General features: G+C 55.7%; 1 protein-coding gene across 4 annotated transcripts in view; it reads left to right on the top strand.

Annotated features, from left to right (window-relative positions):
• Positions 1-23198, top strand: part of GRK5 (G protein-coupled receptor kinase 5) — a 223427-nt gene extending 200229 nt beyond the window's left edge. For 2 of the 4 annotated variants that reach the window (XM_029244702.1, XM_029244704.1), the window contains 10 exons: positions 276-339; positions 1237-1377; positions 2937-3127; positions 5824-5861; positions 7573-7662; positions 9268-9476; positions 14103-14240; positions 15058-15195; positions 15806-15937; positions 18634-23198. In XM_029244702.1, coding sequence (XP_029100535.1) covers positions 276-339; positions 1237-1377; positions 2937-3127; positions 5824-5861; positions 7573-7662; positions 9268-9476; positions 14103-14240; positions 15058-15195; positions 15806-15937; positions 18634-18732 — 1240 coding nt within the window. In that variant the 3' untranslated portion in view covers positions 18733-23198. The remainder of the gene's footprint in view (positions 1-275; positions 340-1236; positions 1378-2936; positions 3128-5823; positions 5862-7572; positions 7663-9267; positions 9477-14102; positions 14241-15057; positions 15196-15805; positions 15938-18633) is intronic. The other 2 variants (XR_003796962.1, XM_029244703.1) reach the window with 2 other exon arrangements.
• The last annotated feature ends 3049 nt before the right edge of the window (positions 23199-26247 follow it).

Here is a 26247-nt window from a genome sequence, read left to right on the forward strand (position 1 = left end):
GAACCACAGGGAAAGTGTGGTAAAACAGCCTCCGCTCAGCTCTTCCCTCCCTGTGCAGTCCTGAGGGCGGCAGCCTGGAATCTGAACACCCAACCCCAGCCCCAGAGCAAGTCCTCGAGGGTCCTGTCTGCAGTGATGGTTCCAGGGGGTCCCCGGGGCCTGGTCTGGCCGTTTGTGCCTGGCACTGGTTCTTTTCAATGCTGCCCTTGTCTATTTCTTCTGGATTCTGCATCTTAATACTACAAGTCTCATGTTGGATTTTTGCTTTTTTCCAGGCAACCGGTAACCAAAAACACTTTCAGGCAGTACCGAGTACTAGGAAAAGGGGGCTTTGGGGAGGTAAGTGAATATCCACGTATTCATGAAAAGTTTCTGGACTCTTGTCACCTTTTCTGTCCCTTCGGGCTTGGCCTGAAGTGTTCTAAGCGTGGCTTCCGAGCGAATGGCTTGGTCATGCGCCCCCGATGGAGAAGGAGGGTGAGGCCGGGGCCTTGAGAAGGTCTGCTGTGTCTGAGGTGAGGAAGGAGGGTGTCTGTGGCAGGGCAGCTGAGCTGGAGCCAGCCTCAGGCAGGAGTCAAGTCTGGAGAGGAGAAATGGGCACTCTTGATTGTGTTTGGAGGGAGAAGGGAGGGCGTGAGGGGCTTAAGCATCCTGGCCACACCATGCTGTTAGTATGCGCTGTTGTACTTAATTTGATCTTCCCAAGCCTTGTTATTCCCACTTTAGAGATGAGGAAAGCTGAAGTTCACAATGGTTAGGTGACCCAGGCAAGGTCACACAGCTGAATAGGGGCAGAACTAAGACCAGACCCAAATGCCTTGGTTTCCATTCCTCTGAATTATACAGTCAGGGTTCGCAGGGGTCTCCCATCACTGCCCCCCGAAACAAGCCTCTCCTACCAGCAGCTGGTGCTTGAAAGTCCCCAGTTATCAATGGCTACATCTGGCTAGAAGCTTGGGACAGAGAAAATCTAGTTGCCCCCGAGAGAGGAACAGTTCTTTAGGCCTCAGCCAGCCATCTAAACATTGGTGTAAATGGCTGATCCTGCACCTCCAAGGGCTAGGATTTGCCTAAGGTGCCACCAAAGCCAGATCTCAAGGGCAGGGCCCTGGGAGCAGTGGGTCCACGGCCAGGCATCCTCCAAGCCCCAGAGACACAGCATCCTGGCCTTGAGGGAGCTTCACACTGGCCCTGTTTCACGTGCTGTGTGCCCTTGGCTTCTTTCTTGCCCCTCAGGTCTGTGCCTGCCAGGTTCGGGCCACGGGTAAAATGTATGCCTGCAAGCGCCTGGAGAAGAAGAGGATCAAAAAGCGGAAAGGGGAGTCCATGGCGCTGAATGAGAAGCAGATCCTGGAGAAGGTCAACAGTCGGTTTGTGGTGAGTGTCAGGGCCCCAGGGACAGGCCCCCTCCTGGTGACTGGGACTTCTGTCCCTTAAGTGTGACAGGTCCCCATCCCCCAGGGCATGGGATGCAGTGGGGGGGGGGGGCTGCAGAAAGGAGCCCGACACTCCCTCCATCACGAGGCACCTAGGGGTCAGCTGGGGCTGACAGTGGTCACCAAGCTAGCCTGGCTCCCCTCTGGGCGTGAGACCAGGCTTCTCTGAGCGCCTCCGTGGACGAAAGAGGCCCACGCGGGGCCCAGCCAAGGAGCTTTGTTTCCACAGACCCCTGTAGGCTGGTTTCATCACAGGAGACCGAAGTGTCAGGATCCTAGAGAGGCCCATCTGGTTTATATTCGTGTGTTACTGCATCCAGGCTAGGCTCTGCTGCGGTAACAAATCAACCCCAACTTGAAGTAGCTGAAAATGGCAAAGGCTGTCCTTTTTCTCACCCCAAATCCCATCAGATCAGACCACCTTCCTTCATCTTCCAGCCACACCCTTCCCGGGAGTGTGGAGAGTGAGTGCTGGGGGCTCTGCACTGCCTCGGCTGCAGTGACACCCCTCACTTCCACCCACAGTCCTCAGCCAGAACCAGTCATGGCCAGGGACCAGCCAACCGCAGGGGAGGCTGGGAAATGTGGAGGAGGACTTGGGTATTTGGCCAGCTCTCAGTGTCACTGCCACTTGTTATTGTAAAAAATAATATATGCTCCGGTAAAAAGTCAAACAGCACAGATGGGCGCAAAGTAAACATAAAGGCCTCCCTCTCTAAGTAACCATTCCAGACATGTTTGATTCATGTACAGATTTTATTACTTTTAGCCAACGCGATCTTACTACAAATCTTAGGCTGCAGTGTTTTCCCCCTTAAATTGTAGAACTTTTCCTACAACAGACCAACAGCTGCACCTCTTTTTTAAAGCTGTGCACCATTCCCCAGATGCACAGGGAAGAGCTAGGCCACGACCTGTGCAGCCAGTCCCCACGATAGAAGTTGTTCCTGGTTTTGAAGCCACCGCAACAAATAAGGCTACCGTGTCCATCCTTCAGCATCCCTTTGGCATATTTCTGTGAGGGTGTCCGTGGGATGGACTCCTAGTGGAGGAATTGCTGTGTCAGAGGGTGTGTGCACGGCCCCCAGTTTCACTCCCACCAGCTCTGCGTGAGGGCGGGCCACGCCATCCACGTGGTGCTGCTGTCATCCCCCAGAGTGGGCTGGGCTTTACGAGGTGATACCCAAAGGGGGCAGAAGTTTTAACCACCTGATGCACACACATGCTTTTGTGACGTAAAAACGCAGACACCGTCCTGTTGGGACCCCTGAAAGGTGCTGGCCTTCCCCTTCCAGCTTTGCCCCCTCACCTAGAACCACTGAATCTGATGGAGGGGCAGCGGCAGGGGCACCAGGAGGCTGTCAGGGCGCAGGGGGTGGCGTGAAGCTGCTGCAGCTCCTGCACCCTAGCCCTCCCGCCCAGCTTCAAGGCCCGGGAGGAGGAGTGGACGTGGTCAGAGGGTCCCCGGAACCCCACCGCAGGGCTGTCTTGTGCTCCCAGGTCAACCTGGCCTACGCCTACGAGACCAAGGATGCGCTGTGCTTGGTACTGACCATCATGAACGGGGGGGACCTGAAGTTCCACATCTACAACATGGGGAACCCGGGCTTCGAGGAGGAGCGTGCCCTGTTCTATGCGGCAGAGATCCTGTGCGGCCTGGAAGACCTCCACCGTGAGAACATCGTCTACAGGTGAGCGGGCTCCCCTCCCACCGCCCTGCAACCCGGTCCCCCCATCTGAGTCTGAGCAGGTGAGGCTGACCCTTCCATGCCCTGGACTGGACGCTCGACCCCACCCTGGGAGTCGAGGCCCGGGCATTGCCCTTGAGTCAGACAGGCTCCTGCCCAGGAACCGAGTAAGGGAGGGAGGCCAAGTGTTCCCTCAAGAGTTGATGAGGTTGGGCCACTGTTCCCTTCCCAACCAGTGCCTGCGAAGCTCAGTGGAGCCTGGTGGCCTGATCTGGAACAAACCCCAGGAAGACTTTAGTAGGATCACCACCGCAGCAGGCATCAGAATGGACCCCGTTCCCTCCCACACCATCCAGCTTTTTAGGACCAGGTGTCCAGGTTCTGTGCGCAGTGGCCCTCAGACTCTTCTCACAGGCCTCCTCACAGAATTTTGAAAATCTGTGTGCCCTCATACATTTTAAGTAGACGTCTAAAATTGTCCATCATATGTTAAAAGAGTGGCTAATATTGATATTTTGAAATGGAGCTAAAGTGGCATCACATTTCTAAAGGTATCCAGTGGAATCTGATTGCTGTAGCAATTGATTTCCACCATCGTGCAGCTAAAAAAGTGCATGAAAGCTCCTTAATGGTGAGGAGTTTTCTATCATTTTCTTCTCTACTCCCCTCCACCCCGACAGAATAGTTATTATAATGTAATATTTTTTTTGCATTAAAGTTATCGATTAGCATTCCACTCTGAAATATGTGGATGTATGTAAGATTTTTTTAAAATTTCCTTTGACCATAAGGCTCTAAGTGTTAAGATAATATATTCTGTTGAGTTGACCTTATAATTATTATTACTAGATCCCACCTCTAATTGGGATCTATGGTGACTGGCTCCAGAGCCATAGTCACATTTAGGAGTGGGGAGGAACCTGCTCTTCTTCTGTCAACTGAAGCCACCAGCACGTGGGGGACCCCCGCCCCCCAGCCGCTGGGGACACACACCCCAGTTTGAAGACCTTTGCCATGGGGCTCTTGTCGGAGATTATCTTGGGAGCCCGAGACGGTTTTGAAAGCAAGAGGAATGGTCTTGATGACATGCCCTTCCCCCCACACCATCTCCCAATTTATGCTTTTGTTTTGTTTTCATTCAAGTGGGAAGAGAGTCAGAAAATTTTCCCTGAGGGTTGAAAAAAGAATCCTCCACTTGATTGCTTTTCTCTTAAAAAAAGAAAAAAGGCATCCCTCCAAATTCTAGCCCTTCTTCTATGGAGGAAGGGAACCATGGTGCCTCCCCGACCCCGACCACTTGCCAGAGCCTCTCTGGGGGTGTGGGTTTGTGCCCACTAGCCAGCTGTCTTTCCGACCCGGTGGTCGGTGGGGGCTGATTAATTGCAGTGATGACTCCTGCCCCTATTTGGAATGGTTAACACACCAAAAGCATGCAAGTTAACAACAGCAACAAAAGTATGTCGTAATAAGTAACTACATGCAAACACCAGTTATCACTTTGTGACACTGCACCACTGGATTTGGGCACAGGAACTGCTCCCCATGAGGAGAGCTGCCCTCCGTTTGATGAACAAAGCCAGTTGGTGGAGAACCGAATCCTCGATCTAGATGCCATGTATCGTCTGCCCGATGGCTTAACTGAGTTATTCTTTAACTCGTGGAGAAAACCGTTTATTAATAAAACCAGGGCTTCCCTGGTGGCGCAGTGGTTAAGAATCCACCTGCCAATGCAGGGGACACGGGTTCGAGCCCTGGTCCGGGAAGATCCCACATGCCGCGGAGCAACTAAGCCCGTGCACCACAGCTACTGAGCCTGCGCTCTAGAGCCCGTGCTCCGCAACAAGAGAAGCCACCGCAATGAGTGGCCCGTGCACCACAACGAAGAGTAGCCCGCACTCGCCGCAACTAGAGAAAGCCTGCGCGCAGCACAACGAAGACCCAATGCGGCCCAAAATTAATTAATTAATTAATTAATTAATTAAAATAAAAACAGACACTTCTGCTGCCTCCCGCCCCCCCCCCCCCAGTGGGAGTGGAGAGGTTCCCTTTCACATGAGCACGATCATTTCATCAAAGAGAAGAGAGATGTTAGGGACAGGAGGAGGTGGCTGCGTCTACAGCCGTGCCTTCTGGCGGTGCTGTCTCCCAGGCTGTGGCTCAGCTGGAGCTGGGAGATGTGCCAGGCTCCTGGGGGCCCCCTCCCCAAGGGGGTGTTTGTCCTGGAGGTTACCGTTCTCTCCCTTACAGTCCTCTGCCCCAATTCTGCGGCTGGTTCTTTGTCCTCAATAACTTCTCTTCTTTCATTCCCAGACCCTGCTCTGCCTTCAAGGCATCCGGAGACCTCAGGGTCTTCTCGGGCCTGGAGGAGTCTGTCACCACTCCAGCCAGAAGTGTTCTTAGCCCTGGGGCCATCAGTGTGTGGACAGGTGCCAGGACTAGCCTTTGCCTAACTTCCTTTTCAGTCACTCTCCGGGGTCAGGAAGGCACCTATGGCAAAAAGCAGCATTTGTTTTAAATTACTGGAGGGAGAGAAGTTAGCACAAGATTGTCTTGACCCAGAGAGAGACCAGACCTCCTGAGCCCAGAGTCGGGAAGGAAACACTCAGGCCGGGTTGGCCCAAGGGGTTCCACCCAGATGCTGGTGTGCCCTTGCCTCCCAGAACAGCCACACTCACTTGCTGGTGATCTTTCCCTTTCAGAGATTTGAAACCTGAAAATATCCTGTTAGACGATTACGGTAAGTCAGGCAGCGGCCCGGGGATCCTTCTGCTCTGCAGCTGAGGTGAGCGTCGCAACCCAAAGGGAGCAGGGGTTCCCCCAGCGGAGACTCAGAGACACTGACCCGGGGTCCACGGGAGGGCAGAGGGCATGGACAAAGCTCCCACCCGGCAAAGAAGCAGTGTGGCTCAGCCGAGAGGGAGAGAGCGAGCAGTGAATGAGGAGTCGAGAATTCCAGAAACTCTGGGCCAGTACTTAACTCTCACACAGCTTCCCTGCACCTCATCTTCCTTGTTTGTGAAATAGAAACAGTGGGTCCTGCCCTGCCTGCTTCAGATGGTGGAGGGTGGTGGTGAGATTCTGACAAGATAGCTTGAGGAGAAGTTGTTTTATCAACTATAGCCAGCTATAAATGTGTTGGGCGTTATTACTTGTCTATCACCATTGTTATTTTCTTGTGTGTTTGCGCACACATGCATGGATAAGAGGAGCCACCACAGTAGCCCCTCATGACTGTTCAGCCTCTCATGCCTGGGAAAGGGTTGTCACATCTTCTATCTAACTAGATCTTCTCATCTCTACAGAGGGGGCAGGGCCGACACCCCTGTGCCCATTTTACAGATGATAAGATTGAGGCTCAGAGGAGCCAAGCTGCCAAGGTCACTCACCCAGCAATATCAGTGGGGAGTTGAGACCAGAAACCAGTTCTCCCTGCCAGCATGCCCCAGACATCAGGCAGCCCCAGGCTGATGGGAGAGAGAGAGGGAGGGAGGGAGGGAGGTTGTTCGTGACCAAGCGAAGAGGTTTGATTGTGATACTGTCGTGTGGCGGAGCAGGCAGAGGGCTCAGGGCCCACTGCCCCTCTTTGGATGTGCCCAGTGCCCGCAGGGGTTTTTGCTGGTTCCAGAACTGTGCCCACCACTGATTTGTTGCCCAATGGCTGGAATATGTGTGCTCTCTCCCCTGTCCCCTACCGTTCCTGCCTTTGTCAGGGGCCACTGAGCCAGGGGAATCCACTCAGCTGCAGCCTAGCGGGGTCTCTGGCGTTGGGCCTTGCTGAGGTCCAGGCTGGGAAGGAGGGTAGTGTTCCTCCCTGCAGGGTCAGATGAGGCCACGACCCTGCCAGCTGGGCCACTAGGAGAGACAGCACTGAGGCGAGCTCTCAGTACCACGTTGTCTCTGCCTTTGGGGGTCGGTCCTGGTCCAGGAGCTCCAATGCCTCCCCACAGTCTCTGCTAAGCCTGGGAGGCAGTGTCTCCAAAGGGAGAAAACAACCCCCAAAGACCAACAAGGCAGCACAGGGAGTTGCTTCCCAAATTGCTTTATGATTTTTCCCCTTAAGCAAATTGTTGCAAAATGTCAGGAGACTCTTACATTTTCCCATGAAGCAATACCAGAATCAGGCCAAGGCATTTTAAACTTTGTGACATCAGCCTTCCAAGAAGCCCATTAGGGCATTTTATGAGGCAGGTCTGCGATCGTCTAACCAAATCCAGGCATCCTTTTCATCGTTAAGTTTTTCTCCTAAAAAGTAATACTTTACCCCTGTCCTCTGACACCTGGACTCTCCCAAGGATCTGCAGTCACCCTGCCATGGCAGGTTCGGTACCACTCTTTCTAGGACAGATGAAATGCCAGGGGCCCATGGCAAGTCTGGGGCCCTGCCCAGGGTAGACCAGATGTCCACATGACCATCCCAGGGACCTATTGACTCTGTTGTCCTCCCTCAGGCCACATTAGGATCTCGGACCTGGGCCTAGCTGTGAAGATCCCGGAGGGAGACCTGATCCGCGGCCGGGTGGGCACTGTCGGCTACATGGGTAAGTGTAGGCGCGGCCTCTCACCAAGCCCCACCCTCAGAGCCACTGGCCTCTTTGTGCAACTAGAAGTAGTCATGCTGGGAGGTGGGAGGTCTTAGCCAGGGTTCAGGGAGCATTGGGGCACCAGGGCGCAACTTGACTTCACTGAGCTCTGCAGCTCCCACCCCTAGCCCCAGCTACATCTCTTGGGAGGGCAAGCCCCTCCCAAGGTCAGTGGCAGAGCTGACAAACAGCGCTGCCTGGGGGTGGGCGGAGTAGGGGTCTGCTGAGTTGGCAGACAGCCTTTCAGGGTGACCTCGAGAGGGGGGAGATCATTAGGAAGGGTCCAGAAAGGAGAGGAGCACCCCACCTACTGTGTCACAAGTACCATTCTAAGGAGAGACCAGCCTCGGGCTCCCTGCGCTGCATCCCCTGAGCCTTCTCTGAGACCATCATCCCGGGAGCTACGGGGAAGAGCCCCAGAGCTACACCGACCCCTGGAATGCTCCTTCCAATAAGGGATATTCCCTGGGCTTCCTTCTGCACACCTCCCACTCATAAGCCCACTCACACCAGGAGGTAGAGGACTCCTGAAAGCTCTGGGGGTGTGGGAACCTTGTTTTCCTCTACCGGGCTGTTGCCAGCGACACATGCTTAGGGTTCTAGACTTGGTCTCTGGTGCTCGAGGGTCCTTTTCAGGTTGCACGACATTGGAGGACCTCTGGGGTGTGTGTGTCTGTGTGTATGTTGGGGGTATGTATACCCATGTGAATGCTGAGGGGTGGATGGACAGATGACAGGTAGGTAGATAAATAGACAGATAGATGACAGATGGATGGATGATGGATGGATGGGTGGGTTAATAAATGGGTGGATAGATGGATGGATGGGTGGATAGATAAATGGGTGGATGCATGATAGATGGGTGATGGATAGATAGGTCCATCTGTGCACCTTTGTGTGTCTGCCTGTGCATCTGTGTCTTCTCCTCTTGCACAGAGTGTCTGCACAGCACATAGTGTTGTGTGCATACAAGCACGTGTGTGGATGCATTTGCCTCCCTGGATGAATGTGGCCTGCCTGATGACCTGAAACTATCTTTTTTGCATTTCTATGGTGAATCTATAATTCATTTTATCAAAATGTTAGAGGAGCTATTTGAATTCCAGCTAAATTTAAAATAGTTTTACTTGGGTGGACACACCATTCATTGAAACAAATATGTGTGCCGCACCTACTGTGTGTCAGGCGTCGTACCTGTTACCGGGCACAGCAGGAAATAAGGTGGCTCACAGTCTAGTGGGGGAGACATCAAGGGAACAGGTTGTTTCCATCCACTGTGGTCAGGCTTCTGAAGCCACAGTCAGAGTCCTGGGAGCACAGCAAAGAGCAACCAGGGCAGGCTCCCAGGAAGAGGTGGTATTTACAGCAGGTGGTGGGCCAGGGTTGGCAGCGGGAAGAGGTCTGAGCCATCAAGCTCCAGGCCTTCTGTGAGCAGCAGCATCACTCCTGGCTGCAGGACGTCCCGAGGCCCCGTTGACATCGCAGTCCTGGCCCCATCTGCCCGGGCTCTGACCTGCCACCAGCTGTCTCTCACCTCTCCTCGCTTCCCTGCTCTGCCCCCAGCTCCAGAGGTCCTGAACAACCAGAGGTACGGCCTGAGCCCTGACTACTGGGGTCTGGGCTGCCTCATCTACGAGATGATCGAGGGCCAGTCGCCCTTCCGCGGCCGCAAGGAGAAGGTGAAGAGGGAGGAGGTGGACCGCCGGGTCCTGGAGACCGAGGAGGTATATTCGCACAAGTTCTCCGAGGAGGCCAAGTGCATCTGCAAAATGGTGAGCTCCCGGTGAGCCAGACGCTGCCCCGGGTCTGGTGTCCAGTGCTGGCTCCCCTCCCGGCCCTTAGCCGAGAACAGCAAATGGGCTGAAGGGGACAGGGTCGGGGCACGCTAGGGTGTGGGCGATGAAGCCACCAGGCTGGAGGAGCAGGCTGTGGACTGGGGCGGGCAGTGAAGGCTTCCAGGAGGGAGCCTGGGGTGGAGCAGGGCGGCTCTGTGATAAGGGAGGGGGCTGCGTGACAATGGGAGACACCCTCATGTCCAGCTCTGTGGGGGAAGCCAGCATGGGGAGAAAGGGGCTGATCCTGGCTCGCCCCCAAGATGCAGAGGGATCCAGGCAGCCCCTACCCTTGACCTTGGGCCTCCTGCTGTCTCTCCAGCTCTGGACCCCTGGGTGCTGGCTTGAGGCCGGGGCTGTAGGTGGTGATAGTTTCAGTCTTCGAACATCTTATACTCGAGTTTTCCACCCACTATATGGAATGTTGGTCACACTTGCTGGGGCCCTGCGTGACAGCATCCATGGATAGCGAACTTGACCCGGCCACAGGCAGGGCGCACTCGGGGAATGACCTTTAGACAGGCTGGGTGGATGGGGCCAGACTGGGGGGCTGGAAGCCAGATAGAGGAAGGAGTGACAGGAGCCGTCAAAAGTGGAGCTGGGGGACTTCCCTGGCGGTCCAGTGGTTAAGACTTTGCCTGCCGATGCAGGGGGTGCGGGTTCGATCCCTGGTCAGGGAGCTAGGATCCCACATGCCTCGCGGCCAGAAAACCAAAACATGAAACAGAAACAATGTTGTAACAAATTCAATGAAGACTTCAGAAATGGTCCACATCAAAAAAAAATCTTAAAGAAAAAAAAAAGTGGGGGCTTCCCTGGTGGCACAGTGGTTGAGAGTCCGCCTGCCGATGCAGGGGACATGGGTTCATGCCCCGGTCCGGGAAGGTCCCACATGCCGTGGAGCGGCTGGGCCCGTGAGCCATGGCCGCTGAGCCTGCGCGTCCGGAGCCTGTGCTCCGCAACGGGAGAGGCCACAGCGGTGAGAGGCCCGCGTACCGCAAAACAAAAGTGGAGCTGGAGAGAGTCCGACCCTGGACCGCGGTCCTTCCTCTCAGCCCAGGTGGGCCAGCTTCCTTTCCTGCCTGGCTCGTAGGCTCCCAAGGCCCACCTGTGCCCCCCAGGGCCCTCCTCCCTCTGGTGCTAGCCCAGCTGTGCTAGCACCTCCACTGCAGGCAGCTGCCCTCTTATACCAGCCACTCGGGGACAGGAGGGGCCTGAGCGCTTGGCTCTGGGCACCGGGGATCCACAGATCCCCTTCCTCTCCCTGCAGCATGCTGCACCTGGAGCAGCGGACAGGCCGGCGGACCCTCAGGATCTGAATCATGAGCGTAAACCAGGCTAGAGCGCAGAGAAGGGCAGGCCCGGAGAGCTGATGAGAAGTAGCGGAGTTTCTGCTTCTAGAAAACCTGAGGCTGCACTGCTAGGGGCCCAGAAACCATCTGGCATAGTTCCTACCCCCAGAAGGCCACCCTCCTGGAGCCGTCCGCCTGCTGCCTGACCACTTCCTCTTATCAGCCTCGGTCTGACGTCACAGAGGCATGGGAAGAAGGATTTGGGCTAGAGCTGCCATCTGACCACTTCCAAAGGAAGAGGAACCATAGATCTGCCATTGGCATGTGTGAGAGACAGTGAGGGAGGTGTGGTGTGTACACAAGCAAACACACGCCCGGACCACAGGCCTGGGCCAGCCTGTAGCTGGGGGACCTCCGAGAAAACAGGTAGTCACGGCAGCCAGAGCTGGGGTCGGGGGTCAAGAGGAGCAGGGCAGCAAAAGGCAGGTACGTGGAAATGTGGGGTCCTAGGGATGATTGACAACCGGGGGCTGGGGGGTGCCAAGGATACTTGGTTATGTCACAGTCAGGTATCTGTCCAGAGGGAGCTAACTGGACAAGGGAAGAAGGAGGTCAGAGCATCACCAAATGTCCCAGGTCAGGGAATTCAGAGAAGCAGGTCTTGAGAAACGCCCAGCAGCAGCATGGGATGTGCTGAGAGGACAGAGAGGCACAGAGCGCCCCCTCCCTGCCCACAGTCATCGGCTTTGGCGCCCGGCTTTGTGGCCCCAGGACCGGGGGCACTGCTGTTCCTCTGCTGTCCCCTGGTGGCCACTGAAGGAAAGGTGGCATCTGAGCCTGGGGCTCCAGGCAGACCTGGGTCCGTAGGTGTACGTGTCAAACCAAGGTCCCCTGTCTCTCTCAGCTAGAAGAACCTTTGGAGCTCTCTGGCCTTCCTCTGCCTCCTTACCCTGGGGTCTTGGAATTCTGGTCTTGGGCTTCCTCTGAGCCCTTAACCACAGCCCATCTGGTCTGGCAGCCAGGCTGCCACCACCAAGGGACGCCAGCTCAGGACACAGCAGGGCCTGACCGTAAGGAGACCATGGAGGCCCGGGGCAGCTCCAGCCCCACCTGCCGAGGAAGGTCTCTCTACAAACAGCAAGGAAGCTGGTCCCTGGTCCCCAGATTCTGTCCCTCATTCCATCTTGGCAGCCACAAGACCCTCTCCACTGCCCCTGGTGTCCAGAAATGCATGCATCTCATTGCCTTGTCCCCTGGGTCCAGTCGTACCTAGGCCCAGACCTCAGCCCCCACCTTTCTCAGGCCCCTGCTGAGTCCCAGCACTGGTTCTTCCCCACTGGCCCTGTAGCCCTCTCAGTCTCATCGGTCCTTCCAGCCCATTGCTAGTCTTCCTCCTCCAGGAAGCCCTCTCTGCCTGCCCCATCCACCTCAGCTCACACCATCTCTCCCTCTCACTTCTGGTTTATACTGATATTACATGTGTAAACTTTCTACCTGATGCCTAGGTTGCAGACAGGCAGCATGTAGGTGGGTGTTTATTTCAGCCTGCACAGTGTCTTAGAGAGAGGTGAATAGTGGGTTACTTGCCAAGATTTTTAAATGGGGCAAATTCACGTAAAAACCTGGATTTTCTGGCTTCTCAAAAAAAGCAGAAGCCCTGGACACTGGCCAGCATCCCTGCCTGGCAGGAGCTGACGGGCATCCTGGCACGGCCCACCCAGCCCAGCCTACCCCTCACCTTATTGCTCTCACTTGTGCCATCTGTCTGGCCAGCCCCTGCAGGCTTTGGGGTCTGCAGCCTCTTGGGATTACTCAGAGCAGAGCAAAGCCCCAGGAGAAGAGCAGCTGAGGCTCCGAGCCACCAGCCCAATGGGCAAAACACTCTTGGGTGGTCGGTGGACCAAAGGGTGACATTGTGAGTGGCTATCTCATGGCTTAGTCCCTTCAAGGCTGTGACCTGGTGCTTGCCCCACTGCCATCTTTCATTCCTTAGTTTTGGGGGGGTGGGCAGTCCCAGCAAGCCTCCCCTCCAGACTCTGGGCCCCAGGAGGCCCCCCTGCCCGCTGGCTCTCAGGGCAGCCATAAATGTGTATTAAATGAGCACATGCAGAGGGCACCAGGGTATTGGTAAAGGAAAGGGCTGGACTCCCTCCAAGGTGCAGACCACCCACTTTGATTTTAGTCTCAAAGCAGACACTTAGTAGATTCCAGCTGCGTATATGGTGCAGTGCTCAGTGGGGTAGGGACACTGGGACTGTGGGGAGGGACTGATGCCCTGCGGTCACGTGGCGGCCCTGCCCCACCTTCAGCCGGGGCCTGCCCCTCCCCTTCCCCCCTTCCCCTCTTTCATTCACACCTTCCTCCCATCCAGCTGTCTCTGCTCCTGCAGCCCCTTCCTCTCCTATTAACCATCCTGCCTTTTGGTTGTGAAGAGGACAGTCCTCTACCCCAACCATCCTTGTCTCCCCACTACACCTGTATTAAAATCCTACCTCTGGACCTGCCCTGCAGGACCGTCCATCACTCTCCCCAACCAGTCCCCTTCCCCTGACCCACCTCCCTCATCCTTCACTCAGACTCAAAGACAGGTGTTCCCCAAACACGCCCTGAGTGTCCCTGCCGCCCTGCTCACGATGCCGCAGGTCCCTCCGATGCCTGCTCCCACCTTTGAAAGCCTGTCTCAGACGCCCCTTCCCCAGGACACCTCCCTCAGCTGGCAGCCAGTTCTTGTTCCTCTGCCACCATGGTGTCATATCTGCATTGCCTTGATGGGTCCTCTGAACAAGAATTTTCTGAGGCCAGACCCTTAGCATCCTCTCTCGGAACCTACTGGGTACAAGTCTACAATGTACTTATGAACGGAGTAAATGAATGAAAGAACCTACTGACCAGCCCTTGCCCTTTGTAGCTTACCTGGAGCAGAAGAGTTAACACCAGCTCAACAAACATTAGTGCATGCTGGGTTGGAGAAACAGACAGGATTCCTGCTCTCCTGGGGGTTCCAGGCATCTGAGCATGCTGGGAACATGGGATCACAAGGCACACTGTGGCTCAGGAGGCCACCCTGAATCGAGGCCTGAGCAGGCAGTGTCCGCTGGGTACCTGGGGTGGCGCAGGCACTGCGGAGGAGAGAGGAGGGACGTTCGGGAGGGCTCAGGAACACTCGTGTGAAAGGGAGGTGACCACAAGCTCTCCGAAGCCCCTCTGCCCCTCGGGCCTCTGGGCAGGAGGAAAAGCCCCCCAGGCAAGTCCTCATGGGGCTCTCCTGTCACAGCTGCTCACCAAAGATGCAAAGCAGAGGCTGGGCTGCCAGGAGGAAGGGGCAGCAGAGGTCAAGAGACACCCCTTCTTCAGGAACATGAATTTCAAGCGCTTAGAAGCCGGGATGTTGGACCCTCCCTTTATTCCAGATGTAAGTAGCCTCCCCAGCCTAGGCTGAGCCTGTGCATTGGTTTATGACCTTCGCCTTCACTAAACATCTGTGCTGGGCCCCGGGTCAGAGGCTGAGACCTGTGGGCAAGGGGTGGCCCCCGTCTTCCTGTAGCAGGGCGTCGCCCGGTCTGGGGGTCTCTGTACCCACCCTGGCATCATCACCTCTATGAAGTCCTCATCTCCAGAATCCCAGGCTCCCAGAGCCCCTGGGAGGCCTCCCCCACTGACCTCGAATACCCAGAGGGCAGGGCCCGGGTTTGTCTCTGTGAGTCCCCACACGGCTGCCCCAGAGCATGTTTGGTAGATGAGTGAGATGAAAGAGATCACTATGGTTACGGCGCCGGGGCCATAGCACCACTGACGACAGCCCCATGGCCTGGTGCCTTGACTGCCCCATTTTGCAGGTGAGGAAACTGAGGCCTCCAGGAGATATGTAACTTTAACAAAGCACCTAAGCACTACAGCTGGGACCCCAGCCCAGGTCTGTGTGGCTGCCGAGCCTGTGTGCTGACCTACCACCCCTGACTGGCCTCCGATGCGAGAAGGGCCAGGGAGGTCCTCCTGGGACATTGCCCCGTTGCATACTGTGTGGGGCAGTGATGGCAGGAAGGGGCCCTGAGCTCTTGTCACCCCAGCTGGGGGCCCCTTGGCCCCTCTGAGCGAAGGGCAGCCCGGGTTCCCGGGGCGGGGGTGGCCCTGGGAGACCCCCGCTGCTCTCCATCAAAACCCTCCGGGCCTGGCTGGGCCCACCAGAGCCACAGGCAGGGCTCCTGGTGACCAGCGCCCTGCCCTCCCAGCCCCGGGCTGTGTACTGCAAGGACGTGCTGGACATCGAGCAGTTCTCCACCGTGAAGGGCGTCAACCTGGACCACACAGACGACGACTTCTACTCCAAGTTCTCCACGGGCTCTGTACCCATCCCTTGGCAAAGCGAGGTGAGCACGGCGGGGCCCTCAGCTTCACCCTGAGGGGAGGGTGCAACGAGGGCAGAAGAGGGACAGCTGGGTGGGTGTCCCTGTGGGCATACTGGGGCATGGTGTGGTGCTGGGTCAGGAGCTGGCTGGGCAGGAAGAGGAGGCCTGTCTCGATGGCTCTCTGGAGGAGCGTGGCTGGGAAACAAGAGAAATGGGGCAGCAGTGGGAGGCACAGGGGGGCTGGAGGTGGGGCAAGTTCGAGCTGGTTCGAGTGAGATGGCAGTGATGGGGCAGTGGGCCTGCAGCGCTGGAAGGGGGAGGGTCCGGAGCACTGGGGTAGAGGAGGAGCTGGGGGTGAGTCCCGTGGCTGGGAGATGAGCGCTTCCCTGCCACTGCCCTCCGTGGCCAGCTACTGTCTTCTCGGAGAGGGCGGCTTGCAGGGCCGTCAGGGAGAGGCGGTGGGCGGGCCTTGCTGCCTGGCTCTCTGCCCTGTGAGATGGAGGGCGGGCGGAGAGCCTGGCAGGACCGGGCTCGGGGCAGTGTTGCCCAGGGCTGAGCTGCTGGGATTCCTGTCCACCCAAGATGACCAACGCAGCCCCTGACACCACCCGTGTTTTGACCGCTTCTCCAGATGATCGAAACAGAGTGCTTTAAGGAACTGAATGTGTTTGGACCTAACGGTACCCTCTCGCCGGACCTGAACAGAAGCCACCCTCCGGAACCGCCAAAGAAAGGGCTGCTCCAGAGGCTCTTCAAGCGTCAGGTGAGACCCTCACTCCCACCTCAACCCTGCTGTCCTGGCCTCAGCTCTGGGAACCCCCAGGTCTTAGCCTTCCAGACAACTGAGACCAACTTGCAGGCTGGGGAGACTGGGGGCAGCAGCAGCCTGGAAGGGAGAGGCAGCCTGTCTGAAGTGCCTTGAGACCCACTGGCTGATGGGGTCCCCAGAGCAGAAGGGGCAGGGCCAGCCCAAAGTTAACCGGTCATCAGGGTTCCTCAGCCTCGCTTCTGCTGACGCTTTGGGTTAATTCATTGTCACGGGGACTTATGCGTTGAGGGAACTTAGCAGCATCCCTAGCCTCCACCCAGTAGATGGCAGTAGCACCCACTGCCGTGTGTCAATCAAAAATGTCTCCAGGACTTCCCTGGTGGCGCAGTGGTTGAGAGTCCGCCTGCCGATGCAGGGGACATGGGTTCGTGCCCCGGTCCGGGAAGATCCCACATGCCGCGGATCGGCTGGGCCCGTGAGCCATGGCCACCGAGCCTGCGCGTCCAGAGCCTGTGCTCCGCAACGGGAGAGGCCACAACAGTGAGAGGCCCGCATACCACCCCCCCCCCAAAAAAAAAATTGTCTCCAGATGCTGCCTAATGGCCCTGGGGACAAAACGCCCCTAGTCGAGAGCCATTGTAAAGACGACGCAAGTTATGTAGGTAAAGATTTGACAAAGAACAGGGGGATCTGGTGCTGGAGAGGTGATCCCCAAAGAACCTCATGGCTCCCATAGTTTGATGCTGTGCCCTGCAGCTGGCAGCCAGAGGAGACTTTGGCCCTCAGGAAAAGGTATTCTTCCCTCAGAGCCTGTCCCTGGATCAAGGGTTGCTGTGGGCCACATGGGAGAAATGTCCCAGGAAGGACCCGGCAGGCTCTCTAGAGTGAGAGACCCCTAACCTCATCCCTGCCACCAAGAAGATGGCCACAATAGCGCCGCCTCGTGGCCTGGCCCTTCAAGAAGGCAGGGCCCCATCCTGAGGCCTGGGAGGCCCCTGGTTCCTTACTTTCCTCCTCCTCCCCCCAAGGGAGTAGCAGCAGCTCTGTACCCAGGCCCCGGGCATCCCAGCTCCCTCCTGCTTAGGTAACAGGGAAGAGGTGGCTGTTCGTGGCACTCCACTGTGGGCCAGGCACTGTGCTGGGTGCTTTTTGAAGGCGTCTCTTATTTAATCTTCACAAAACCCCAGGCCTTCATTCAACTATTCATTCCACCAATATGTATTGAGCACCTACTCCATGCTAGACTGTTACCCGAGGACTTAAGAAGCATCAGCAAGCAAAACTGCATCCCTCCTTTGGGGCATCTTAGTGAAGTGTGAGCCCAGGATGTGCTCCCATTAGCCCATTTCACAGATGAGGAAACTGAGGCTGAGAGGAGTTAAGGAACTTGCTCAAGGTCACACAGCCAGTGAGTGAGCCCTTGCGGAGGATCTGGGATAACAGGGCGGGCAGCACGGATCAGGCACACTGAGAGAAAAATGCAGACTGAGGCCTGAGTTTGCGGTTTTATCTAAAAACTTCATGTGAGTTTCACCTCCTATTCCATAATATATCCATCTACTATAAAAATATAATTTTCGGGCTTCCCTGGTGGCGCAGTGGTTGAGAGTCCGCCTGCCGATGCAGGGGACGCGGGTTCGTGCCCCAGTCCGGGAAGATCCCACAAACCGCAGAGCGGCTGGGCCCGTGAGCCATGGCCGCTGAGCCTGCGCGTCCGGAGCCTGTGCTCCGCAACGGGAGAGGCCACAACAGTGAGAGGCCCGCGTTCTGCATATATATATATATACATATACATATATATATATATACAATTTTCAAATGCTTCCATTAAGTAAAATTGAAGTTCCAGAAAGAAATGACCTCCACCCCCGAAGTGGCCGAGCCCCCGGGATGGCCTGGGATCCTGCGACAAGCGTTTGCTGTGGAAGCTCACGGCCCAGGTTCAAATCCAGCCCTGACCCTTCTCGGTTGGGTGGCAGCGTATTGAACCCAACCCCCGCCCCAGCCTCTGTTTGCCCACATGAAAAATCAGGATGGAGATGCCGGCTGCCCAGGGTGAGTGAGGTGGAGGACAGTGACCTCAGCACAGTGCCTGGCACCACGACTGCCACCAGGGGAGCAGACACGCCGGCTCTCTTCTGCAACGTGAGGGGCCCGCGCCCACGGGGGTGCCAAGAGGGTGCCAGGGATACTGAGGGCGAGCAGTTCGTGGTTCCCAAGCCGGGCACCTGCTAGAGCCCTTTGCACACACAGCCTTGTTTCCGTCTCCCAACAGCCCTGCGCAGAAGTGGCTCCTAACCCACATCACGGGCCAGGCAACCGAGGGAGTCAGACACTTTCTCAAGGTCACTCAGCTAAGAAGTGGCGGATTTAGGATTCGAACCCGGCAGCCTAACTCTGGGCCTGCAGGCCTAACCATGTAGATAGGTATTATAGGAGGGACCACCTCCTCTCTGCCTTGGGCGTCTGTTAATCAGGTAAAGCCCTCTGCCCCAAGGGGTGGCCTCCAGACCTGGGTCTGCAGGGGGAGAACAGAAGGCAGCAGAAAGCAAGGCGGGGAGCTGGTCAGCTGAGCTCCCCTCCAGTTCAGATTCAGAGGCCCCTGTGATGCAAGGTCCCCAGGGCTCGACTCTGTGATGACTGACCTTCTCTCTCCCTCTTTCTCTCCTCCCTGCTCACCCCCCTCCCAGCATCAGAACAATTCCAAGAGTTCAGCCAGTTCCAAGACCAGTTTTAACCATCACATAAATTCAAACCATGTCAGTTCAAACTCCACCGGAAGCAGCTAGCTGCAGCTCTGGCCTGAAGCCCACGGTGGGACCAGCCTAGACCCTTCTCCTTAGAAGCGGACTTGTGACCGGTGGAGCTTCTGCCCTGGCGGGCAGGCGGGGGAGCCCTCCAGGAGCCAGGGAAGGAGGCCGTCCAGCCCCGAGATGGGGAGCCTCCAGGTTCCTCAAAGAGATTTCCACTCAGGTCTGTGTTCGGAGGCGGCCCTCAAGCCAAGGTGGATTGGCTGTGTCTCTGTCGAACATTGCAATAGAAATCCAATTGGATACAACTTGCACGTGTTTTAACAGCGTCATAACTAGAACTGAATTTTGTCTTTATTATTTTTAAAGAAAAGTTTTGTAAATTTCTCTATTGTTTCAGTTTACATTTTGTATATTTGTATTTAAATGAAAGTCAGACTTTGAGGGTGTATATTTTCTGTGCAGCCACTGTTAAGCCATGTGTTTTAAGACATTTTAGAGGGGTGGCGGGCGGGGAAGGGTGTAAAAAAAAAAAAATGTGACTCAAGACTTCCAGAGCCTCAAATGAGAAAATGTTTTTATTAAATGTAGAAAATGATTCCCATTTCACCTTTAAAGGATTGATTGTATCCATCTCTATAACCTTTCCCTCCCTCGCATTGGTATCACCATTCTGTTGGCCTGTAACAATCTGAATTAAATGCTCAAAGACCGACTGGGACTTCACCCCCAGCCAGGATGTCTTCCGTTGGGGTCCATGGAGTTGCCTGGGCCCAACTCCATCAAGATGTGCACTTTTCCTTTGGGGGCACACGATGCCACTGTTGCTTTGGCCTTGGCCTCCTCTTCCTTCTGGAACGCGGCCGGTACGTGGAGCTGAGGGTCTTCAGCTCAAGGGTGTCTAGGCCTCTTTCTTTCTGAGTAGGTTCTGACTGCTAAAGCCAGTATGTTTTCAAGAGGCTTGCATTTGGGGATTGCTTTATTCTAGTTTTAAGAGACGCATAGCAACGATAAGGAGTAGTCATGGAACCCCAAGAGTCCCAAATGCTTACAGCCCATAGAAGCATCAGGGAATGGAGGTCTTGGGCTTGTAGCGGAGAAGGTGGCTCTCCCAGGATCTCTGGGCATGTCCCTTGAGTGTTTACGGGGTCATAGGGCCTTGAGAGCTTCCTGGGGCCCCGCAGATTCATTGGTTCAGGTGGCATGGATGCATGAGGTTGGCTCTCCAAGCAAATGGGAGAGGCCGGGCCACCCACAGAAACTCAAGAAAAACTCACTGTCCCTTCCGGGAGAGGTGAAGCAGAGGCGAGCTCTCATCGGGCATCTCAAAGCTCCAGGCACAAGTAGCCCCAGGAGAACTTGGTGGCTTTGCCAGACCAGGGTCTCTAAAGGCAGCCCCCAGGCCCTTTGAGCAGGGCTGTCCAGCCCCAGGGAGCGGCCAGCCTCCCCCCTGCTGCCTTCACAAGGTGACAGGGAGCAAATCTGCCTTTGCCTCCCCTCCGGGACGGGGTGAACAGTTGAATTCCCGGCTCCCCTGCTTGCCAGGTCACCCTCAGTCAGACCTGGTCTCAGCCACTGGGCAGCTGCCAGGGTTTCTCCCGGCGTGGGCCCTGCACTTCCTGCAGCAGCATCTCCTGTTAAAATACAGATTCTGGGCTCCACCCCAAACCTACGGAATGGGATTCCCTGGGAGTAGGGCCCAGGAATCTGTATCTTTAAAAAGCTCGCCAGGTCATTCTGATGCACCCTGGAGTGTGAGAACCACTGCCTTAGGCCATCGGTGGAGCTTTTGATGTGAGCCTCCCAAACTTATTTCTCTAGGTGACCAGGCAACTTTGGAGCCTGAGCTTCTAGGGAGGAGAGAGAAGCCAGCGTGTCAGCCTGTGTCCCAATTTCCATGCTCCTTCCCCAAACTTTGCCTTTGGGTCCTGAGGCTAGACGGGGGCCTGACCGTTGCAACTGACCATTTTGAGGTCATTTTACAAGGAAAGAGAAGAAAAGAAACAGTTGGGCCTCCCTTAGATCCCTTTAACGTGCAGTATTATTTTCTTCAAGACCAGCTCTCGTCTCCGAGGCTGCTTCCGTTACCCCTCTGGAGCTGAGTACAAGATCAATACAAACAGCCGTATTCAGTGTTTGCTGAGGAAGTGGAAAGCTCTTTGACCAGTATTTTAAGATCCTCAAGCTCTTACTGACCCTCCTCAATGAAAAAGACAGTCATCTTCCTGGGACAGTCAGTAGTCCACGCCACCACCCTCCTGTCCAGAAATTTCATTCATTTTGCCCGATTCACAGCAACTCAAACCTTTCCAAACGGGCTGGTGGGGAGCAACCAGTCTCTTTACACCTCAAAGCCAACACACTGTCCGTTTGCGGTAGAGAATCATCAAGAAGCAAGAAAGAAAACATACATCTGCTCAGTGTGTTTCTGCATCGTGAGAGCACAGAGGCTGAAGCACAGAACTTTGCGTGGCTCTCAGGATAACGGGAGTCTTCCTTCACCCTCGCCACCTGTCCCCTGAGCGCCCCAAAGTGTACAGGGTCAGAGTTACTGGCCTTTGCAACCCTCCTTTTCCTTTCGGTCCATTGCTTTGTACAGAGAAGGGGCGTCTTCATTTAGAACAGTGCCTGAAAGCCAGCCCCCTCCCCTCTGGGTCCCCAGTTGCCACAGGTCCTGTCCCTGGACCCCCCGCCCTGCCCTGCTGCCAACCTCTACTCCAGCTTGTTTTCTATGGCTGCATTTTTTAAAAGATTTTTTAACTTAAAAAAAAAAAAAAAACCTTCCCACCATCTACCTGTCCAGGAGGAGGCATATTTGGGCAGCCAGTGGATTCAAATCTTTTTACTGCATTTGAACTCTTCACGGAAGAGACTTTCTTCCTCCAAGCATGACGTTTTTCTCACCGGACCTTCTCTGACTTCGTGCCTTTGAGGTGAGACGCAGGGTCTTGCAGAAGCACCTCTGCTTCCCCTGTTCAGGAGCCAAGCCGCTGTCCCCAGTGAGACGGGGGTGGTCTCTGCCATGATCACCATGACCTGTGAGTGTTTCTCAAGCCCCCTGGGCGGCTCCCATGATTATAACCCACAAGATCACAAAGACCCAACCCCACCTTCACGGAGGATGGCACCACCTCCCACATCAGCTCATCCTCTGATCTTTCTAGGCCAGGAACATCATTCTTTAAACCACGAGGCTTCTTGCGAGGGCGGCTGACTTGCACAGTAGCTAAGGGTTGCCCTGTCTTGAGCCGCCCCAGGAGGGCTTGTTTCCCGAAATGCACTGCTCTTAACAAAGGGGAGCGCTCAGTCTTGGAGGCCATGCTGCACGGAAGCAAGCGGTGTGGCCTGGGGTATGCACGCTTCTCAGGCAGCCCACGGGGGCAAATGGCAGTGAGTTCTGGGGACACGTATGTGGACGTGGCCTTGGCATTGAAAGCACAAGTGAGATGCGGCTGCCCGCCCTTGAATCTAGCAATCCTTGGTGATGCTGAGGGCCTGGCCTCCAAGAGGCCAGGGGCCAAGGAGCCCAGCCCTCCGTGGAAGCTTCTCCCTATCCTACACCCCTGTCCTTTCCCCCAGACTTTTCCCACTAACTTTCTCATGGAAACTGCTGACCCAGACCTCAATACAGAGGGAGCACTGCAGCCTCCTTGAGCCTGGTAGCCCAGGCCTTGCCGAAGGGAACAGCGGCCTTGCGGACCACCAAGTCCCCCGAGATGAAGAGGAAACGCCAGTCGGGGTGACACCCAGCTCTCCTCTGGGGCTGCTGTGTGCTTGCGTATCCATGGGCAACCCCTCTGGTTGTGTCCTGTTCTCTAGCTCCACACTCTGAGGTAGGACCTCCTAACTTTTTAGCCTTTCTATGGAAAGAGTGTGAAATCTTTGTGCATTTCCAAGCGCAGAGCTGTGAGTCATGAACGGCAGAGAGCTCGCTTTCTGATCACAACAGACCACGATGGTGACACCTCGTCCCCCTAGGCACCTTCTGTACCTACTTTTAGGACCAACCAGCCCAGCTTTTGAAGCTCCAACGTGTAGGGGTCAGACCCTGCTCAGGTGCAGGTACCTCGTCTGGTCTAACTTTAAAGGCTTGTGCTGTGGACAGTGGCTAAAACCTTTGAAACACTAGCTCTCCTTAGGAGGGAAAGACACTCCCCAAAAGAAGAATCTAGATGTCTTTCCCTGGTCCATCACTAAGTCATTTTTGTACTAGATCAAAAGCAAATGTTCTCAATTAGAAGAGCTTAGTGGCTGTTAAAATAATTAGTGTTAAAATAATAATCCTTCTAGTATCCAAAGGTTTCTATTTTTTTTTTTTTCAGGGAAATTTTAACATTGATGAGTAAAAATAGTTCCATTCTGGAGTCATTCCTGAGGATAACGGCTTCTGTTCTCCTGCTGCTCTTGAATCTTTGTATGTTCCCTCGAATATGTCACAGTGCTGCTGTATCTAGATCGAACCACTGTTGTTGTTTTTTTAAGAGAAATAAATTCCTTAATGAAAATATGGCTGCACTTCTTCCCTTCTGCTGAGCTGTTCTATTTCTTCTGCCAATGCCAGCTGCCCCCAAGATGCCAGGACGTGCTGCTTCAGTCTTTGAGTTAATCTCTCCTCAGGTGGACGGTTCAGCCCCACCCAGTGCTGGCCCCCATGCTGACCACCCAGCCTGCCCTGGCCCAGCTCCAGGGGGCAGGGTCTAAGGAGACCACCTGAGCCCTTTCCAGCTTGATTGGCTTCTGATCGCAGACCCAGCAGATGGCTCCAGAAGTGTCCCTGCCACAAGGTACCATGCAGGAGTGGGGTGAGAGGGCCTGAGTGGGTGCTGGCACCCAGATCAGATGGGGCACCTCCACCTGGCAGGTTTTACCTGACAGAGGCCGTAACTCGGATGTGGGCTCCACAGAGAGGGCCTCTTCTGGCTGTCCAGCCTTCACGGAGCCACATGTTAGAACTGCTCACCCGCACAGCAGGATGGCCTCAGGACCTGGAGTCCCAGTCTAGGACCCGAGACCCTACCAGTCCCCCTTCACCTGCTTGGCTTAGTGGGACAATGAATAGGGCTTTGGGCTCAAACAACCCCTTTCTGACAGTCTGTATGAGTTTGAGCGGCCACTTAACCCTGAGCCTCAGTGGCTTCGTGTGTACAATGGGGTAACACCTGCTGGCGTGCGGGTTCTCCTGGGAGATTCAGGGGGACACGTGTGATGCCCAGCACAGAGGCCTTTGCCATGGAGGACAGTGTCGCCCTGGCTGTCTTTGGACCCCTTTTGAGCCTTGACCTCAGGACAGGGCAGGGGTCCTAGACCCACACACATCGGCCCCTGGGCCCAGCCCGGGAGCTGGCGGCAGTCCTAGCCCCTGGCAAGGGAGGCCCTGAGCTGGGAGTCGAGGCTGGAGCCGCCCACCTCACAGGGAAGGTAGGAACTGGAATCGTGTCGCCCCGTGGCTCCCGGAGCAGGTGTCTTTCCTCACGATGTTGGAGGACTGAGGAGGAGCCTGCTCACTGAGGGGCTCGAGGGAGGGGGGCTGGTGAGCAATGGGGATGGCGTGGGGACCTGCTTGGCTGAAGGCCTGAGGGGGACTTCTCCTGGAGAAAAAGGAGGGGTGGGAGGAGTGCTCTGAGCCTCTGGACAGGGGTCCCATCACAGGTGCTGCTATCTCGGTGGCCCCAGCGCTTTCTCTGGGACCTTCTCCCACTGTCCCAGGACCCTCCCCCACCTGAGCCGGCCCCCCAGGCAGACAGAGCCTCCGTCCTCCTGGGACAGAGGGGCCAAGGGAGAAACTCCAGCCCCGCACACCGGCCACCCGCCCCTGATACTTCTGGGCCCCTTCCCAGACAGAAGGGGCGGGCCAGGGGCAGACGGCCCCTCCCTGACCCCCTCTCACTACAGACAGCCGTGGACATGGTAAGTGGGGGCTGAAATGGCCTCCAACTGATTTATTTTCAGCGAGGCTCAGCGTGGGCACCCCCAGGACACCAAAGAGCCTCAGGATGCTATCCCTCTGGGAGGGGGCCTATCGGGGTGGCGGGATCTACCTGCCACCCCTGGAGACTATGAAGAGGAAGGAGACAAGGGACCTTCGGGGCCGGACACTCAAGCTGTAGCAGGTCAGGGCTCCTGGCACCACTTTGGCCAGCTGTCCCTCAAGCCAAGCACTGCCAGGCCGGGTTGGCTGTGGCGGGGGACAGGGCGGGCAGAACCATAGGAAGGAGGCCGTTCACTTGGCTCGAGGGCTCCCCCCCTCAGCCATAAATCAGATAAAGGCCCTGCCTCTCCAGCTTGTATTCCAGGGGCATCAGTCCCCCCCAACACAGATAAACCAGGGGGTATGGAGACTCAGGCCAGTGCCTCTCACACTTAAGGAGCATAGCCTCACCTGGAGCTTTGTAAACTACAGATTCTGATTCACTAGGCCTGGGTCAGGGTCTGCATTCCTAACAAGCTCCCTGGAACGGCTGCTGGCCCACGGGCTATCTTTGAGGAGAGAACCTCAAACTGGGAAGTCAGGCCAAGGTCTCTGGCCAAGCCAGGGCCTACATTCCCACTGCTGTCCCCTTCAGGCCCTGCATTCAGAGGTATAGATGTCTTAGGAGTACTCGGGTATGTCTGCCCTGCCCTCAGAGGGGCTCAAGCTAGTGGTTCTCAATGTCTGGTCCCCGGACCAGCAGCAGGAGCCACCCTGGGAGCTCGTGCAAATCCTCACCCTGACCCCAGGCCCACTGAATCAGAAACTCTGGGTGGGACCTGGTAATAGGCCCTCCAGGTGATTCGAGGGCACACTCAAGTTTGCGGGACACTGATTTACAAAGTGCTTTCATCTCCTTAAAATCTTGTTGAAGCCCACGGTCTCCCTGTGGACAGCTTGTTAAGCTGAGACGGTGGAGGGTTCACGTGGGTGAGGTTCATACCTATAAATGGGAGAAGGCGAGTGTGGTTGGCTGCCCTCGTTCCTCAAAAATGAAAGCGAGGATGTAACATGTGGTCGTGTTGCCTTATCTTTTTAAAAATGAAAGGATAAGCCAAACACTAAAAAAGAAAAAATTACCTAGAGGGAATTACCAAAATTACCAACAGGGAAGTGGGGTGGGGGAACAGATATAAAAGGCAGACTTCTCCGAATGTGCCTGTCTTGTAGATTTGACTTTGAAAGCTACGGGTCAAACATAAAATAAATCTGAACTTAGGGGAGATTTTTATTCAAAAGGATTCTTGCAAAGGAGGAAAGAAGGGGTTATTGCCAACAGGGGGATGGAGAATATCGCAGAAGAGAGGCCGCTTTGACCCTAAGATCTGCAAGGACTCAGGGGTTTTCATTCTGGAGGAGAGTAAACAAGCCGCCTCTCATCCCACTTCCCCACCCTCGTTCTTTCCAGAAGAGAACACTTTAGAGGCCAGCGTATTGTCCAAGGGGCTGTGTGCTGGCTCAGGCTGAGGGTGGGACAGAGTTCAGGGTCTGGAGGAAAGAGACAAACGTAACCAAAGCTGGGTTGACAAACATTTTGTTCCGACGGGCCAGTGAGGACTGACAGTTCAGCTATTCATTTAGGAGGC

This window comes from Monodon monoceros, unplaced genomic scaffold (genome assembly GCF_005190385.1).
Source record: "Monodon monoceros isolate NGI ecotype Baffin Bay Population unplaced genomic scaffold, NGI_Narwhal_1 Super_Scaffold_4, whole genome shotgun sequence".
Classification (NCBI taxonomy): Eukaryota; Metazoa; Chordata; class Mammalia; order Artiodactyla; family Monodontidae; genus Monodon; species Monodon monoceros.